The following is a 17,868-nucleotide window of genomic DNA, read 5'->3' as shown; positions in this document are numbered from 1 at the left end:
TCTGGACGGAAATAAATGTTGAACATTGCATAAGCTGATCATAATGATGCCACAGGGAATGTGTCCTGTAATCAAAGCTGAAGGCGGTCCAGCGAAATACGAGAGTGTGTGACTATTGTTTTTGGCCGGCAGTGTACATTGTTGAGTTGTGTACTTATCCAACATTGTTCATACAAAGAAAAATCTGTAACTGCAGACTTTAAATAACATCTAACATACTTGTTCAAGGATTGTATTTATGCCATCAAACTCAAGACAGGGGCCCGAAAAAATACAGTCTGCCGGGAGTTATGTGTCCAGTTAATCCGGCGCTGGTTGCTTTGACATCAGTTGGTACGTCAGCAAGTGAAGAGATATCAGATAAGTTTTAATCAGCACTGGTTGATTTTAAACCGCTGCTGTGATTCCGCTACTGACTACGTTTTCAGTATTTTAATTAAGCGACCCCTAGTGGCAGAAGTGAAGTACTGCACATTTGAATGATGGTTTCAGTGATTCCTCTCATGTTCCTCACATTTCTAAATATAAAAGTGCTGTAAAATAAACAGTGTAATTATATCTGTTTCCCTTTGTGTTGCTTTCACTCCTCTGTTTTGCTTCTAATGCGAGGGGCACTGCTGGTGATTCACTCCTGTGAACACTCACAAAAGGGACATCATTTTGTAAACGTCAGCCATGTTTTTCTTTTGGTGTCACTCAGAGGTTGGAATTTGGAAATTTCAAATGGGAAGTCTGACCTCTGACACTGACTGGAAAGCAGCATCAGTCCTGCTATAGTGGGAGTGCGAGGTCGTCCAGTTTTGTTTGCTCTCTGATGAGATCCAGCAGCTAAGGTATTCATTTTGTTGACATTCCCCTGCTGATAAGATTTTCTTCCTTGCTGCTCATCTGATGTTGATTCCTGACTTTCTCTTTCTGTTCTAGTGTTTTCTTTCCTTTTCTGTGGCCTTGTAGTTTGTGTTAGCACTGTACTGTGGGATGTGAAGAAACCAGTTTGATACTAATGTTTCTGTGAGATGCAGTTTAGTTTTTGAGCAGCTTATATAATCTGTCTCTCATTGTACCTTGTTGAAGTGTAGACATCAACAGTTTTCTTTCCTTCACAGTGACAGTCTCCAGTTTTTTGTATGTTTCTGATATGTTTAGCCATGCTAGCAGCAGCAGTTGATCCACCATGTTGGTAAAAACTGCACTACTGCATGGATTGTCATTAAATCTGGTTCAGGTATTTATGTTGATGATCCTCCGACATTCCCATCAGCCTCAGATGTAGTTTGTGTTTATTGTGAATCAGAAAATATCAGCATGCTAACACGGCTGACATGGTAAACATTATACCTGATAAACACCAGCATGTTAGTATTGTCAACAAGTACAACCTCACATACGAGACTTCAGCTCATTAGATTTCTTTACTGCATTGGATCGATACCAGCGCAGTCACAGCTATATGTAGATCACTAGCTAAAGGCTAGAGCTTATCAAGGCTAAGCTTAGAATCAGTGTTCAGAAGACTGGCAGGTTATTACCTTTCTTCTCATGACGAGCAGCACAAATGCGTTGGACAAGTCGTGTTCGGATGCTAAAGCAGGCCAGCAAATCCAGGAGCAGCACTTGTAAAGAGTCGATGCAGTCGCCGTAGTTGTTCCTAGCAATGCTGGGGAAACAGCGATGTATACGGCGACGTCATGACGTGACTCTACAGTAGCTCTCATGCCCACAGAAAAGCAAAGCGGTTCTTAAAAGGTTTGCAGGTTGAAATAACTCTGAACCAGCACAAGCACCAGCCCAGAACCAGCACTTGGTTCTCTTCAGTTGAAAAGGTGGTAACAGAGCCCCTAGCATGCCATTAGCCTCAGTGTGTGCAGCTCAGTAGCATTATGTTTTATGTTGTAAAAGCATCTGGATGAGTTTCTAATCCAAACATAAATGGAAGCTGCTGGCTTCAGCATCTCTCTGGGTCTTTCAAACATCGCTGAGTGCATTTACATTTTTCACAAACACTGCTGGCTTAAATGAATAAGTTACAAATAAGAGGACAAAAGAGTCAAACTAACACAAGCTGTGTTTACATTACTTTATAAGAGTGGGCGGAGAGCGTTGGTGCAGTGGTGACCCACACTTTATTGTCAGACTGGGGTCTGAAATTTGTCTTGCATTCACAGCTGCTCCACAGAAACATCACAAGATAGACACCACATGAAACACAAGGGTACATACAGTTCAACATGACAGTACAATCACAGAGGACACATTACAATCACAGAGGACACATTACAATCACAGACGACAACATACATCTTAGCCTTAACGTGCATTTACTCTGGGATGAAGCTCCATGTTTAATTAGAGGATAGACTGATGCACAAAGGAGTGCTTCAGTCTAACCTTGTTGAATCGTGGCACCATGTAACTCCTGCAAACTGTCTAACCTCCAAAATACATGTGTTTATTTATTTAGTGGTCAAGCTAATTTACATCTGTAGTCCCTGGGCAGGAGATTGAAACATCTCTGAAGACAATTATGTTTCTGTAGCAGACCATGATTAAGATGTAGTTTTGAAATGTTGCAAATGAATGGATTTTGTTTGTTAGACATAATGGGAGAGTAAGTTTGCAACTTTTGGTCCACCTGGCTCATAAAATAAATCTGCGACTTATTTTTCTGTTTTGTAGCACAGCAGGAGGGTCGAACCAGCCTTTCTGTGTGGAGTTTGCATGCCCTTCTCATGTCTGTGTAGGTTTCCTCCAGGCATTTGTCTGAATATGTCGGCCCTGTGATGAATAGGTGTACTCTGCATTGCCTCTTGCCCAATATCAGCCTGCAGGGATAAGTGGATATATAGATACTGTATGGACGGCTCTCGGCTCAGTCCAGACCCTCCCTGCTCTTATCAGCGGTTGTTGATCTCTTTAAACCCTCATAAAACCTTTTGACTCCGTCTTGGTCTTGTTTTTGACCCTGCAGTAGTTTTCCTCCTGGCTTCTGTCCAGACTTCACAGGACCGTCAACTTTCACTCTTTCTTTCTGTGTAAACACACGACAGCACATGAGTCAGGAGTGTGCGAGACCTGAATGAGTAAAACAAACAGAAAACTTGTGTTTGTAGGCTTTAGTGGTGTTCAACATCAAGTCTTCATGCCATTAAAGTTACTGTAACAACAGGAGGAGCTGAGCAGTCGTGTTAATGTTGAAATGACTGCATTTCTGACTGCAGTAAAAACTTACGACGTCACTGTGTGTGCTAACATGTGCCAACACGTAGATATCAGAGTGTGTTCACATTGTGACAGACTGTCTTTGTCTTTTACAGGCGTTGATCTGTTCTTCAGTCTCTCTGTGGTGAAAATTTAATTATGGGGGCCAACATGAACTCTGACCCCGCGGAGCCGCGACCTCCTGCCCGACACCGGAGTCTCTTCAACAACATCAAGGTTTGTCTCTGCTTCACATTCAGTGTTCGATGAACTACGATCAGAGTAAGAGCTGTAGTTCTTTAGCTTTGTTCTGATTCAGGAACTAATGTGACATAATTATTGATTCGTTTATGTTCATTAGGTGTAAACAAATGCCGTGTGCATGCAAGCTGTTCTGTCATTGGTCAGAAACATTACCAGGAAGATTTGCCTCAAAGCGCCTCCCTCGCTTTCTTTTTCCTTCTTCGCTGTGGAGCACCAGCAGCGTGTGTTGCTAATTGTTTTCATTGTGTTTATGTGGTCAGTAAATCAGTGTTCATTAAAAGAACAGAGGATCCAGTTCCAACTAGAAATTATGTCCTGATGCATTTTATTAGAAGTTCTGTTGGAGCACATACCACCCATCGACTGAAAAACATAGAGACAGAGCTTTTTGGTCTGAAAAGTGAAACCAATGTGGAAGAGCCTTAAACCGGCAGTCTTCCTGATGTCCAGCAGGGCAAAAAGACGTCTGATTGTATGTGAGCTGATGAGAAAATGACCCTACGTCTGCACTTTATTTATTTCCTCAGTAAACTCAAGTAAAAACAGACTCTGGTAAAAGTAGAAGTACTGATTCAACTTCTTTACTCCAGTAAAAGTAATAGAGTACAGGCTCTGACATGTACTCAGAGTATCGGAGTAAAAGGTCTCCCTCTGAAGGACATTTGTGGTCAAAGCTAACTGAAGCTCACGTCATATTAATATAATTCAAAGACTATTAAAGTTAAAGGTAGAATCAGTGGGATTTGTCCCAGCTGTTCCTGAACCATAATTCACCTCAAATGCATCAAACTAAAGTAACGAGCCTGTTTTAAGAATGTGAGGAGGAGAAAGTTCAGATATTTGTGTTCAGATGTAGAGAGGGAAAGTCTAAAGGAATACTCGAGTAAAGTACAGATACCTGAAACATCTACTGAAGTACGGCAACAAAGTAATTGTACTTCATTATTTCCCACCTCTGTAGTCTGCATACCACTGGGTTTACACTTGGTACCACCACAATCTCGCACATCAGTTGTGAAATCGCCCACAGGCAATGTGGGAGCAAGTTGTTGTGAAAGGCAGGGTCCATTTCATTCTGACTGTAAAGAAACTCCTCCAGAGTTCAAGCGGAGGTGAAGCGAGACCACCCTGTCCAGACCATCTGAGTGTGGTCTGTGTTGAGATGTGCCCAGATGAGCTGAGCCGGTGGGTGAAACGCTCCAGGGCCTTCACTTATCAACAGTTTGTGTGTTTAATGTGAGTTGAGTTTATCAACTTGTACTTCGGACTAATGTGTGTAAATATAGGCACAGCTGTGACCGGGCCTGCACTCAGCATCCAGAGGCAGAAATAGAAACTGTAAACAGAAAGCAGTGAGAGTGTCACAGCAGTGAACAACCTCAACATCTACACATCAGGAACAGACATGTGACAGTCGTTTAATAATGTGTGTGTGCACATCTTTGATTGATACAATGTTTTATACTTATCACACTTTTCTACACAGTATTAAAAATGAAGGTCCAGATCAGGAAACAACTTCTCCAAACAAGATGTGAACAGACCGTAAGATCAGAGTTAGTGGGTTTCTCTGAATGTAACTGGAAGGTTCTGTAATCTTTGGGTTTTGTTTTGTTGCCTTCAGCTGAGCAGATTTGTGTCTTTGTCTGAAGAGAAACTTCACTTCCTGAAGTCCATCCTGGTATTGTTCTCTGAGTCTCCACATGTAAACATTTCCTCTCCCCTGGTCGTGTCACATAACTGTGATGAGCTCAACGTAAAAGAAAAGTGATTTCACTTCTTCGTCTTTATTGTTTCTGCATCTCTCAGCAATTTGATTTATTATCATGAGGTTCTTCTTCTTCTTCTTCTTCTTCTTCTTCTTCCTCTTCTTCTTCTTCTTCTTCTTCTTCTTCTTCTTCTTCTCTCTGCAGTTCTTTGTGTTGTGCCACAGTTTGCTGCAGCTGGCGCAGCTGTTGGTGTCGGGCTACATGAAAAGCTCCATCACCACCATCGAGCGACGCTACGGCCTCACCAGCCAGAAGTCTGGGCTCCTGGCTGCCTTTAACGAGGTCAGTATGAGACACTTTCTCATGTGAATTGTAATAAATACAATATTTCTGAAATGTAGCGGAGTAAACACATGAAGTAGCAAAACTTGGATACATTTCAGTAAAGTACAAATACCTCAAAATGGTCCTTTAGTACGACAAAACTGAGAATCACAGGAAAACCTTCCACCCTAATCTGCACAGACAACAGCACCTACACCTGTCAACATAAACCTTGGTGTGTTGTGTGTCCAGGTGGGAAACACGATCCTCATCGTCTTCGTGAGTTTCTTCGGGAGTCGAGTCCACCGGCCGCGCTTCATTGGAGGCGGAGCCCTGCTGGCCTGCCTGGCCTCACTGCTGATGGCGATGCCGCACTTCCTGAGCGGACAGTACGACTACACCGACCGCATCAGCTGTGAGATTAAACACACACACACGCGCACACACACACACATGCACACACATGCACAGACATATAGACAGTACACATCTACATTTGTTGTCCTATAATGGTATATGTATTAAAGGATAACTACCGTTTTTTACAACCTGGACCTTATTTCTGGCAAAATATATGATCATTTACTCACCCAGATAACTTTGGTGTCATTCGGCGTCGTTCGGACGAAATTAGATCCAGTGTAGCGGCGATATATCCATATAATGGGAGAGACGGGGCAGCGACACACAGCCTCTATATAACGCATTATCTTCCACAAAAGTAGTTAATTTCATCAATATTTTGTTACGATATGCTAGCGCTATTAGCCTCTGAGTCCGGGCTCGTCCGTTATCATCATCCGGGGTCAAACTAGCAGTAGCAGCTACAGGTAAACAAGCCGCGCTGTCGCGGGTGCGCGCGCAGCTCAGAGACGACATCTTCCAGGTCAGAGGTAGTAGATCAGCCTACAGACCCCGGATGTTGACAACAGACGAGCCCGGACTCAGAGGCTAATAGCGCTAGCATTTCATAACAAAATATTGATGAAATGAACTAGTTTCGTGGCAGATAATGTGTTATATAGAGGCTGTGTGTCGCTGCCCCGTCTCTCCCATTATATGGATATATCGCCGCTACACTGGATCTAATTTCGTCCGAACGACGCCGAATGACACCAAAGTTATCTGGGTGAGTAAATGATAATATATTTTGCTAGAAATAAGGTCCAGGTTGTAAAAAACGGTAGTTATCCTTTAATGTTCTTCTGCAGATTCAGTGACTTCTTAGAGGATTTTTATCAGTTTTTCTTCTGAAATAAAAATCTCAACAACAATTGGTTCAGACATTCATGATCCAGACGTGTATCTTAATAACTCTGATGATCCTCTGACTTTTCATTTAACAACCAACAGGTCAAAAGTTGTTCACATGACACTTCAGTTCATGACAAAGCGCCTCGAAATCTGATGACTGAATCAGCTTCATCCTTCATACATTCAAACTGCCACTTTCTCATATTATTTTAAACTTCTCACATTACAGTTTAATGCAGGTTTGAGCCTTTCTCCAATTTTTATTAACATTCAACTTGCTCCCTGTCCCACAACTTCCAAACCACATAAGTCATTTTACATCAAACTGTCAGAAAAAGTGTGATGGTTGTTCTGAACACAATTGGACACTTTGGGCTCAGCGGGCTTCCCAGCGACAGGAGCACCAACTAACAGCCACATTACCTCCCACATTTCTGATGATATCATCATTTAATTGATAGCAGTTACTGTATGTAAGCTTATGAGAAAATTACCCTACTCCTCACTTAATGTATTACCTCAGTAACAGCTTCCGAGTTTATTGTCAACATGACAACTTTCCACCGCCCTCCAGAAAAACTCTTCTTGTCCCACTAGTGGTAACATCAGAGCATGTTTACTTGAACACATTGTTAAACTCACTTCTTCTCTGTTTCCCCGACAGCCTCCAGTGATAACAGCTTTGGCCTCTGCCAATCAGAGAGCACCCTCATCACCTTATCCTCCAATCAGAGCTGCACCCTGCAGGAGAGCCCCGCCCAGCGGGTGGTGTACCCTCTTCTGCTGCTGGGTCAGCTGTTGCTGGGTATCGGAGCCGTCCCCATCCAGCCGTTCGGCATCTCCTACATCGACGACTATGCCAGCAAGAAGAACTCACCGCTCTACCTTGGTACGACTGATCAGAAAACACTTAATCATGTTTCATCCAAACAGTCCAGTTCTGATTCAAGTTCTGAGTAAAGTCAATAAATCATTGCAAATCTCAGAGAGGCGCTGATGACGTCACCTTCGCTCTTTGCCTTTTTTTTCTGGCCTAGGCGATAATATTCACCCTATTTTTGTCTCCTATGGGTCATGTCATGCTCCCACATCCTCCTTGTTCTGATGTCCCTACGGCAAAAAAACCCAAACAGAACCCAAACCTCCAAGGGGCAGTCAACACATTGTTGTTGCTTCATCTCAGCCTCCTGAGCACACAGGACATGGACACAGAACCCAAATCTTTTTCTGGCACAGTAAATGGGCATTAAACGCAGCGTGGGTCACGTCTGTTCTCCTCACACGGTTCTGTCTCTCCTGAGGCCCTCCGTTACATAACAGCTCTGTGAAACATAACTCCTTCCTGGTCATAATTACATGTTAAAGGTTGGCGTGTGTGGTATTTTTTATGTTGGAGGATGGAAACTTTGTTTAATGTCACCATTTAATTTGGTGAGGTCACATTTTCCATGCCAGCAGGACCACATACTGAAGTTTAGCTGTGTTTCGTTAAAAAATAAATGAAACCATGTGAGGAGAAGTTAACAGAACAAAAGAAGGTCATGTGATCACCCCAAAACATGTGAATAAACCTCTGTCAGAAGGTTTGATGGGATAAAACTGATGTATCTGACGGTGTTTGCAGCCTCCCTGCAGCATGTGCACGTCCTGCATTGTAACACCAGCCAGTGGAATCTGCAGGCTCTCTGCTTACTCAACAAACCTGTTTTTATTGGTTTCCTGGAACGAGTCTGAAGCTGAGCCCGATCCACAAATCAGAACTAAGAATTACTTGTTCATTGACTGTCACAGCATTTTTATTTCAATAATATATTGTGAGTTTGGATTCAATCCAATAAGAACAAAACTTTCACATAATACACAGAATCAATGTATTAATAACTGAATCAAGTTATGATTGAAGATCTGGGAGCAGACAACAACTCTTTAGTTTGAATAAGATGATAAGATTCACCTTTATTGATCAAACAGTGCACTGCAGGTTAGGAATGTACTAAGAGAAAAATGAAATAGAATAAAATACTCAACTGAAATACTACTGAATAAATACTAAAGCATTTACTCAAAGATAAATCTGACAGTACAGTTGTTAAAGTTACACAATGCACTAAAAAAAATGCAAGATACTGAAATATTTGTGTTTTTCAGGCATCCTTCTCGCCGTGACCTCCATCGGCCCGGCCTTTGGTTTCATCACCGGCTCACTCATGCTGCGCTTTTATGTCGACTTTGACAAGTTCTCCAAAGGTGAGGAGGCACACTGCTCTGATGATTCACAGTTACACTGACATGATCTCGAGTGAGGAGGATTTCCTGTATGCGGCAGCCGCTTCTAGTTTTATTGGATTCAGTGTGTTTAAGTGTGAAGTAAAAACAGTTACAGCTGATTAATGTTGGTCATTTCCTCAGTACCAGCTATAAAAACAGAGCTGCAGCTAAAGAAGACAAATAACTGACGGAGTTTTTAAAGCTACAAGGAAATAACATTCACGCTGTTGTGGTTAAGTAATGTGGTGTTCAGTAAGTACGTAAGGTTTCCACTGCTTGAACCTTTTTGCACATCTGGTGTGAAGTTATTTGACATCTGATTTAACTCAAGAGTCGTTACATGTCAAGTTTAAGTCAGTGCAGGTTCTAAATGGAAAAACAAAACAATGTCCATTTAATATTCTTCTTCCTGTTGTCTCACTGTTCGTTTTTCATGGTTGAGATACAGTTTAATAAACAATAAACAAGATAAATCTGCCAAAACCTGTTGCATTACTGACTACAACTCCGAGTGAGAGAAAATAGAAATTAAAAACTAGACTCAACATTGTTGGACATAGTTAAATGTTAAGTACGAAATTCTACATATTTGTGCATAACACTGCCGGTCTGACACGAGGATATGTAGCTAAAGATGTGGTTTGTCTTGGCTACAAAGACACTTTGGAAAATAAGTCTGAGTCAAAAACCCAACAAGAATTAGACAGGACGAAAGACTGAGACAAGTGAAATAAAAAAAAACATCCACAAGGTGAGTCCAAGTCAACATATACCTCTGGTTGTGTTCTGATACAGTAATTTATCAGCTGTTTCCCCTGTAAACACAATGACCTCTTCAGCCTCTCTCCGGGTCTTCATCCGAGTCACTCATCCTCCAGAGCAGCTCTTCACTGCAGTAGTGTCTCTGGACTAGGCAGAGCAGACAGGCCGGGCCTGGCACCGATTGCAACTTTTCTGACCGATTCTGATTTCCGATTTTCTTTCTAAGAACCATGATTCACAGCATAAAGAAACATTTGTACAGCAGTTCGACCTAATTCTTTCAGACCACGCTGAGTGATTTTGATCGTAGCTCAGAGTCACTTTGGTTCAGAGGCTGCAGTGTTTGTTTACTCATTTGACACCTCACAACCTGCCCGACCTCTTTTTGTTCATGTGGGAAACAGACGTGCAGCAGCAGCACTCGGCCCTCAGGGCGTTCACACTGAGTGACGACAACTGCGCAAGAAGGAAGCAACTTGCAAGAAATGATTTGACATTGAGGAAATCTTTGAAAAGTGTATTGTATTCATGGGCAATTATTAATTTATTAATGATTTATTTTTCTTGTGCATAAAAAATAAATTCACCTTTGATCAGTTAGATCATCGCGCTTCATCACGTTTCGCAGCTACACCCTTTGAATTCTTCAGACCAGTTTCAGCCCTGTCCAAATCCAGTTGAATGATCCCATAAGCTTTTTGTCAAGGAAACCAGGGCAGTGCTAACTTCCAGGTTAGCAAACTAAAATACAGTACGTCATCCCTGCAGCACTGTGGTCTCTAAAACTAACACATTACTGAGAGCTATTGTTTGTCCGTTTCAAAACAAAAAACACTCACACAGTCAAAATTTTAATGATTGTGCCTCATGTAGCTGCAAATTTTTATCTGCTATCTTAATATGCTAGCTCCAGATCTTGCGAGAGGGTCTTGCTGAGGGCGACACTGGTCTCAAAGTCAACTTGTTTCTCCATCTGAAAAATGCCATTTTAGTGTTGGTGACTAGTGAGTGTAGTGTTGGTGACTACGCAGTGAAGGAATCTGTTATACTCATGTTCACGTCTCTCTTTGGAGTGAAAAGACTCAGGACCTGCTGCTTGTGCCCAAAAGAGGCGGGGCAGTGGTGAAACATGGCACAGATACAGGAAATGACTCTTCAGTGAGCCATCTTGAAAAAACAGGATTATCTGGGCTCAACAACGAGGCTGACTGCAACAAAAAACCACACGACCCAGCAAGGTGCTCTGTCGGCCAATTAGATATGTGCGAGCAGACATTACAGGTAGATTATTTTGTCACGTGATTAAAAATTAAATGTATCTCTACTGTTTACCTAAAGAGCATCCCGGTTAAAGAAAAGAAATAATTAAACTGCCACTGTGAAAACTTTCCAGAGTTAGAAACTTCTGTCTGCGTAACACACACCTCTGTGGAGTGTTTTGGCCTCTGATAAACCTTCAGATTCATGGATCAGTTACTCAGACTGAACTTCCTGGATCGTGTTTCATTTTTTCACTGTAACCTGAAGCAACACTCAACCAACGCAGCCGTTTGTGTTGTTTTAACTCAGGGCTGTTATACATCTGCTGACTTGGTGTAGCGTGACCAGGACCTGTTAAACCTAAACCTAACCCTCCGAGGGCGAAGCAAAAACACAATTCTGTGCTCTCCAAACGTACTCCAGTGTGCGTTGAATGAATCTAATGAACAGTGACAACTAGACTGGTGCACAAACCACAGACTATGGTATACAGCAAAACAAGCATTCCCCTCTAGCTGACTGCCTAACCATGATCTACCTACCTAGACTCGACCCCGGTCTTCATGCAGCGAGGGGGGGCAACAACCAGAAACTGGCGACTCACCGTGAACCATGGATGTCCTCCTGAGCACTAGTAAAACAACAAACAAGACGAAACCCAAATGGGTCGCGTTGCTTAACCTGGGAACACAAGTTCACATCACGTTACTTTAAATCACATTGATTTTTACTTCCCACACAACTAAGGAAGAAGAAAAAACTCCAGAACCTCACGCAAAACAAAACAAGCTCCCAAACAAAAGCGCACATTTCCCGCTACTGGAAACAAATGAGTAACCATGGCACACAAGAAGGAATCCCCAAGTAACCACCTCACAAACCCAGCAACGGCACCTGGACAACACCTTCATTCACAACTTTGGACCCGTATCAAAAAGCTCTGTCACGAAGTCACGAAGCCAATTAATGTCACTCAAGGCGAAACAAAGCTCAAATACTCACAAACATGAGTTCAGTACGTTGATGAAGGTTCATCAGGGTCATGGTTATTCTAAGTGCTGTATCATGTCCAATTGCCTACGATACAGCACTTACAATCAGTTCAATACCTACTACAAACTCCTTCGCGTAAAATGGACCAGACGATCAGACGAGCCCACAACCACGTTAAAGCAAAACCCGTCCCAATTCATCGTTCTCACTCAGAACACCTGATGATGATGTCTTCAAATAAACGTACTCTTTTGGAAAATTCAGAATTCATCACTAAAGTATACAGGAGAAGGTTTTCTCTGTTGACTTCTTAATGTTAGGTGACCAGGCCGCTGCCATCAACGTAGATCTGAGACTTTATTTTCATATAAAAAGATGATTAATAGCTTCAATCTTTGCACAATCAGCAGAAACTCAGAGCGTCTCTGGGCTCATTATTTCTGCCACAGAGTGAAAGTTGGTTGATGTTCAGTGAAACTGAGACACTGGTCGTGTTGGTGCCTCTGAGATTAATGGAGCTTGACTGTCTTTTAAAGGCTTGTACAAACAAAAGCTTATTTCCTGATACCAGGTCGGGTGTGTGAATGGAGGCAAGAGGTGATTGTGCAAGTCAGCATGTGTGTGTATGTGTGTGTGGACAAAATGAGTGTATGTGTTTATGCATGCATGGATAATATGTGTGTTTGGGAGAACGTGTTTGTTTGTGTAGGACTCTTTTGTTGTGGGTGGTGCATTTGTGTGTGTGTGTGTGTGTGTGTGTGTGTGTGTGTGTGTGTGTGTGTGTGTGTGTGTGTGTGTGTGTGTGTGTGAACTTTGACCTGAGAACTGAGGACATGTTTAATCGTGAGGACGTTGTCCTGTCTTCACGAGGATGAAGGTAAAAACGTTTGTGTGCGTGAACGTGTGTGGCCACTGAGGATTAAAGGACTAGTGACTCAGCAGCTCTTTATTCTTTCTCTTTCTTTATTCTTTATTACTAAACCATCTGTTAATGTGATGTGACTCACCAACATGATGTGTGTTGTTTAATTGGCTGCTGGTGAGCTTCAACTCAAACATCCAGTGTGGCAAGAGCCAAAATGTGCTCAGAGAAGTAGGTCATATAACTTCACCAGTTAACTCCCAGCATTGGGAAAACACATTATTCTGTTCTTGCTGTGTGCAAAATGAAACTATGTCTTGATAAAAAACGTCTTGTACAAATATGAATTACCTCAAAATAATTCATCAATAAATAAAATAACAAGGGACTGAGCCTTCTTAACACAACTAGATGATGATGACAGACTGTCACATTACTTCGCTGTTAACTATGTCCCGTACTTAACCGTTGTGGAAGCAGAAGAATCAAAGAAAAGGGATCATGGTCAACAAATCAGCAGACAAAACGCTCTGCTTCTGAAACTCTCTCAGGTTGTGGAGGAGAAAAAAATACATCTGAATTATTTTATGTTTGATTTTGTAATAAATGAATTTTTGAGCGGTCATGTGACACGGCAGCGATATTGGCGTGTTCAGCTAGCTATCTTTGTGTTATTCAACAAGCAGTGATCTATGAGTCAGTGTGTATACTTCAGCTTTAAGTTTCATGTATGTGATACTCAGTGGTTTTATATTAATGCCTTACAGTGTAATAAACCTATACAAATTGATAATTCACTTTTAAAAACGTAAACTTTATGGTTGCGACTGTGCTTCAATTGGGGTATATGGAAAGCTTGGTACTGTTGTCTTCTGTTACTGTATACGTGAACATGCAGTAGGCTACTCATGTAGGTAACATGCTGCAGTGATACAGTCAAAGATATACAGTAGATGCCGGTAATAGAACGGTGATCAGAGCCGGTTTGATTTCAGCTCTACGACATCTTCCTGCTCCTGAAGTCGACCTGCAGGTTTGGAGATGAGAGCAGCTCTCACGAGTCAGTTTCAAATTCAGGCAGACATCCAACAAAGCAGCCAAGCAGCATTCACACCTGCTCAGATCTTTTGTGTTCGAACATGTCGCTGTGTTGTCGCAACAGAACCTCTCCCCCCTTTCTCACCCACAGTTGAGTGATGAACCGGCCATCTGGCATAACGGGACAAATCCCGGTGGACCGTCAAAAACTCCATAAATGTTTTACCAGCCGTCTTGCTCTCTGAAGCCTCCTGGAGAGGAGCCTCACAGTTTGAAAACCTGGTGATCAGGTGACGTCCTGAACCAAGTATGAGTTTGTGCTGATGCGGCCAAACCTTAACCATTAAGATCAGATGAGTCAACAGTTCACCCTTATGTTAAGTCTGTAGTATCGGTTTGTTTAATTGAAGCAGGGTTATGCTGGTGCAACATGACTACGCTGATAAAATAAATAAAACTGGGAAACAGATGTCAAAACAAGTCAGATTTCATAAAGACACTCAAGGTTCACTGAATCTAAGACTCAAGCTCTGTAAAAAGATAATCAACTATTCGTCATAATATTTTGTATAGTTCAGGCTGCCTTTTCATTCCTCTTTGTTTTTTTTCTGTTTGATAACAGACGAGAGTTCAGTCTTTACTTTTCTTCTTTTTCCAGATGAGATCAAGTTGGACTCGAAGGACCTGCGCTGGGTGGGAGCCTGGTGGCTCGGCTTCCTGGTGGCGTCCTGCCTCCTCTTCCTCACTGCGCTGCCGTACCTCTTCTTCCCCAGAAACATGCCCAAAGAGGTGAGCGGACTCTAAAGCCTGCATGTCCGACCCAATCTCCAGAATAAATGTCAGCCAAGTACATTTCTGCAGAAGCACATATGAGTTCAAACTGAACGTTTCTTTATGTTGCAACTTTACGTTTGTTTAGGTTGAATTTTCTATTTCTCTCTCGTTGCAACAGTGTCTGTGCTCTGGTTAGGTTTAGGCACATAAAACACTTGGTGAGGAAACATCATGTGTTGGCTTAAAATACCTGTTTTGGCCCGACTTCCCGTAGAAAATAGTGTTTTTTTTCGCCACAGACAGCTCGAAATATCTGCTGAGTCCTTAAAGTTATCCACTGGTGTGACTCGAACTGCGGTTGTCCGTTTGGCAGGCCTTGCTTGCCGTAATAACAGTTTGACACCATTGCTCATGAACTGGGCACGTAACAAACTTGATAGTCCTTTTCTTCATTTTAGTTGTCAGCAAGGCGAGCTAACTGGCTAACCTGTGAGGTGATTATCAAAACGATTAAAAAACACTGAAAATACTATATACAACAATGAAGGGGTACAACAATAAACTTAAGGATGAAGGAGTGTGATCACTAATGTTGGAGGCGATGGCGAACGTGACGTGCACTTCTTAAAACAGATCTACGTCACATTACATTGAGCAAATAGAAAACGTTGGAGCTTTGAGAAAAATCACTTAGTTGTTGTGTGAGTTTAATTTAACACACTGAGAACACAATCTTATAAAAATCCATGTTGATGTGAGTCACTTTTTGTATTTGGCTCCAAGATTAAAATCTGCCTTTAATCTTCTTTAGACATCATTCACTCCAGCTCACAACCTGCCTGCCAATCCAGACAGCTAATAGTCCTGAGATTAAAGTAGTTACATACCTGAGAACCTAGCGAGGCGGTTTCCAAGATGTATTTACGACTCTCTGAACTCTCAGCTCTCCCTGGTTTCCTGAGGGTTTATGTGTTTATAAGCTTAGCGCTTGATTCAGACGAACATATCATTGGCAGCGGCCTGCGTGACAACAACTTATCATACTCACAGAAGTGATAACGATCAGCTGAGGTCAAACTGCCGCAATCAAACGACTTAATGGCACTTGGTCAGTTCAGGGAGCAGAAAGTCGGAGTCGGAGGAGGGAGCGTTTATTTTGATGTTTGGAAATGAGCCGCAGGAAATGAGCCTGAGAGGTGCGGCTGAGCGGATTTAAAAATATCTTTTATTTCTGTTCGGGAATTTGCAGGACCAAAATACAACGTGCAATATTATCGTTATCTTGTGGAAGAGCCTGTGTCGACACTGACACTGTGTGTTTCTAAATGAAATGTGGTTTTAAACATATTGTGTGATAACAGACAGAAGGTCTCTGAGCCCAGTTTTTCTCTGAATTTGGCCTCATGTGCCGGATTGTTTTTTATTAAAGTAAAAGTAAAAAAATACTTTTGAGAAAAAAATAAATACACAAACATAAACAAGGGCAGCATATTAAAGTTGGCAAAGATGATTAACATTAACAAAAATATGAATAAAAAATGTTTCTTAACTGAATCCCTGTAATCTCAACAAGCTCTAGCAGGAGTCTGTTTCACTCTGCTTTGGCTCGGTGCTCAAGACAAAAACACATGGTGAAAAATGAGGTGATTTATGCAACGATTGCTCAACAGATTCCTTCTAATAAACAGCAGACTGCAGTCAGCCAGACTTCATCAGTTTCAGTTTTAAACAGCAAATATTAGGATGTTAAAGTTGCAGTACGTCAAATATAATGTGCAGTTATTCAGCACCACAAAACATAAAACACAGATTTTAACTGATGTTTGTCTTCATGTGTCATTTATCATCAATTCAAAGGATAAAACCGGTGCTGCCTCGGTTTCCCAGGTTCAGCTCTCTAAATACATCCACATTTGGAGGTTTTCTGGTATTTAGTCTTTGTAATGGCCGGCAGGGGGCGACTCCACTGTTTGCATAAAGAAGTGCGATTGTATGTAAGCTTATGAAAAAATTACCCTACTGCTAGTTGTTTTATTACATCAGCAAACATTTTCTTGATGAGTTTGTGGTCTCAAGTCTTCTTCAACACAGCACGATGTTCATTTAGTACATTATGGAGTCATTTACAGTAAACAGATGATGAAGCAGCGTGTCCTTTATCAGTGTGGCTACTTTGTGATTGATAAGATGCTACTTCAGCAGCAGGTCCTCGCTTGCTGGTCAGATCCAATCAGGATATCTTCCTGAGATCCACCCTTTTGTCTAAATATGGTCACTTCTGGCTCCAACAGTAGACAACAGTCCAACAAGACGTCACGATGGGTTTAGACTTCATATATACTGAACCTGGAGAGGAAAGAGATGTAACTGTAGTTCAGTGACCTCCAGCACAGTTTGTACCAGCTCCACCAGATCTCCACAGACGCTGAGCTGTTACATTTTGTACATATTTTCTGATAACACACACAATACAAAGGTATTTGTGTTTGTCAGATCAGGAGATCTTCATTCATAAACGTTTACTTCCTGTAACTGTTGCTTGTTTGTCCCAGAGGGCTGAACGTGGTTTTCTTGCTGTCATTTTACAAAAACATTTACTGTTGTAAGTTGATTAAAACTGAATTCAAATGTAACTCTGAGGTTTGGCTCTGGACTCTGGACTCTGGCATCTGTGTGTGTTGGTGTGTATTTCAATCCCGGGAGTGATATCAGCAGGACGCTGTGTTGAGCAACCTGCTGGCACCCGACGCCTCATTAGTTTAAGAAAACGTTTGCGGTTGAATGTTTTGGTAACGGAGCCGCCACTCCTCCACAAACTGACAACGGATTTCACTGCAGAGTCGATCGGCTGGTTGCTGGATTCAAACCATCTGATATCTTATTAAGACATTTATGAACCTACGGCAGCTCCAACAGGGGTTTCATTTGGCACCAAGACTTCCCAACATGCTCTTTCTGTTTTTGATGAGAGATTTTTAAAGATAATATCTAAAGAGAATTGTTTTTTTCTTGATTGATAAATATGTATATAATTTATAGTTAATCTGCAGAGGTGTTATTCCTATTGTTGTATTTGGGGTTGTGGAGACCCTGGCAGTGGTGAAATGTCTGAAATGTTTATTTGACAACACTGGTGACTAGCTAATTTACAGTTTCAGTTTA

The 17,868-nt window shown here is 41.9% G+C and overlaps 1 protein-coding gene across 4 annotated transcripts in view; it reads left to right on the top strand.

Moving 5' to 3' along the window:
• slco2b1 (solute carrier organic anion transporter family, member 2B1) overlaps nucleotides 1–17,868 on the top strand; it is a 60,354-nt gene that overhangs the window by 29,770 nt on the left and 12,716 nt on the right. For all 4 annotated transcript variants that reach the window (XM_084373586.1, XM_084373587.1, XM_084373585.1 and 1 more), the window contains 6 exons: nucleotides 3,315–3,435; nucleotides 5,376–5,513; nucleotides 5,748–5,910; nucleotides 7,414–7,638; nucleotides 8,898–8,996; nucleotides 14,591–14,721. In XM_084373586.1, coding sequence (XP_084229712.1) covers nucleotides 3,358–3,435; nucleotides 5,376–5,513; nucleotides 5,748–5,910; nucleotides 7,414–7,638; nucleotides 8,898–8,996; nucleotides 14,591–14,721 — 834 coding nt within the window. In that variant the 5' untranslated portion in view covers nucleotides 3,315–3,357. The remainder of the gene's footprint in view (nucleotides 1–3,314; nucleotides 3,436–5,375; nucleotides 5,514–5,747; nucleotides 5,911–7,413; nucleotides 7,639–8,897; nucleotides 8,997–14,590; nucleotides 14,722–17,868) is intronic.

The sequence above is a fragment of the Pagrus pagrus genome (genome assembly GCF_965226575.1).
Source record: "Pagrus pagrus genome assembly, chromosome: 14".
Lineage (NCBI taxonomy): Eukaryota > Metazoa > Chordata > Actinopteri > Spariformes > Sparidae > Pagrus > Pagrus pagrus.
Note: the sequence above shows the minus strand (reverse complement) of the source record. Positions and strands in the feature narration are given on the sequence as shown.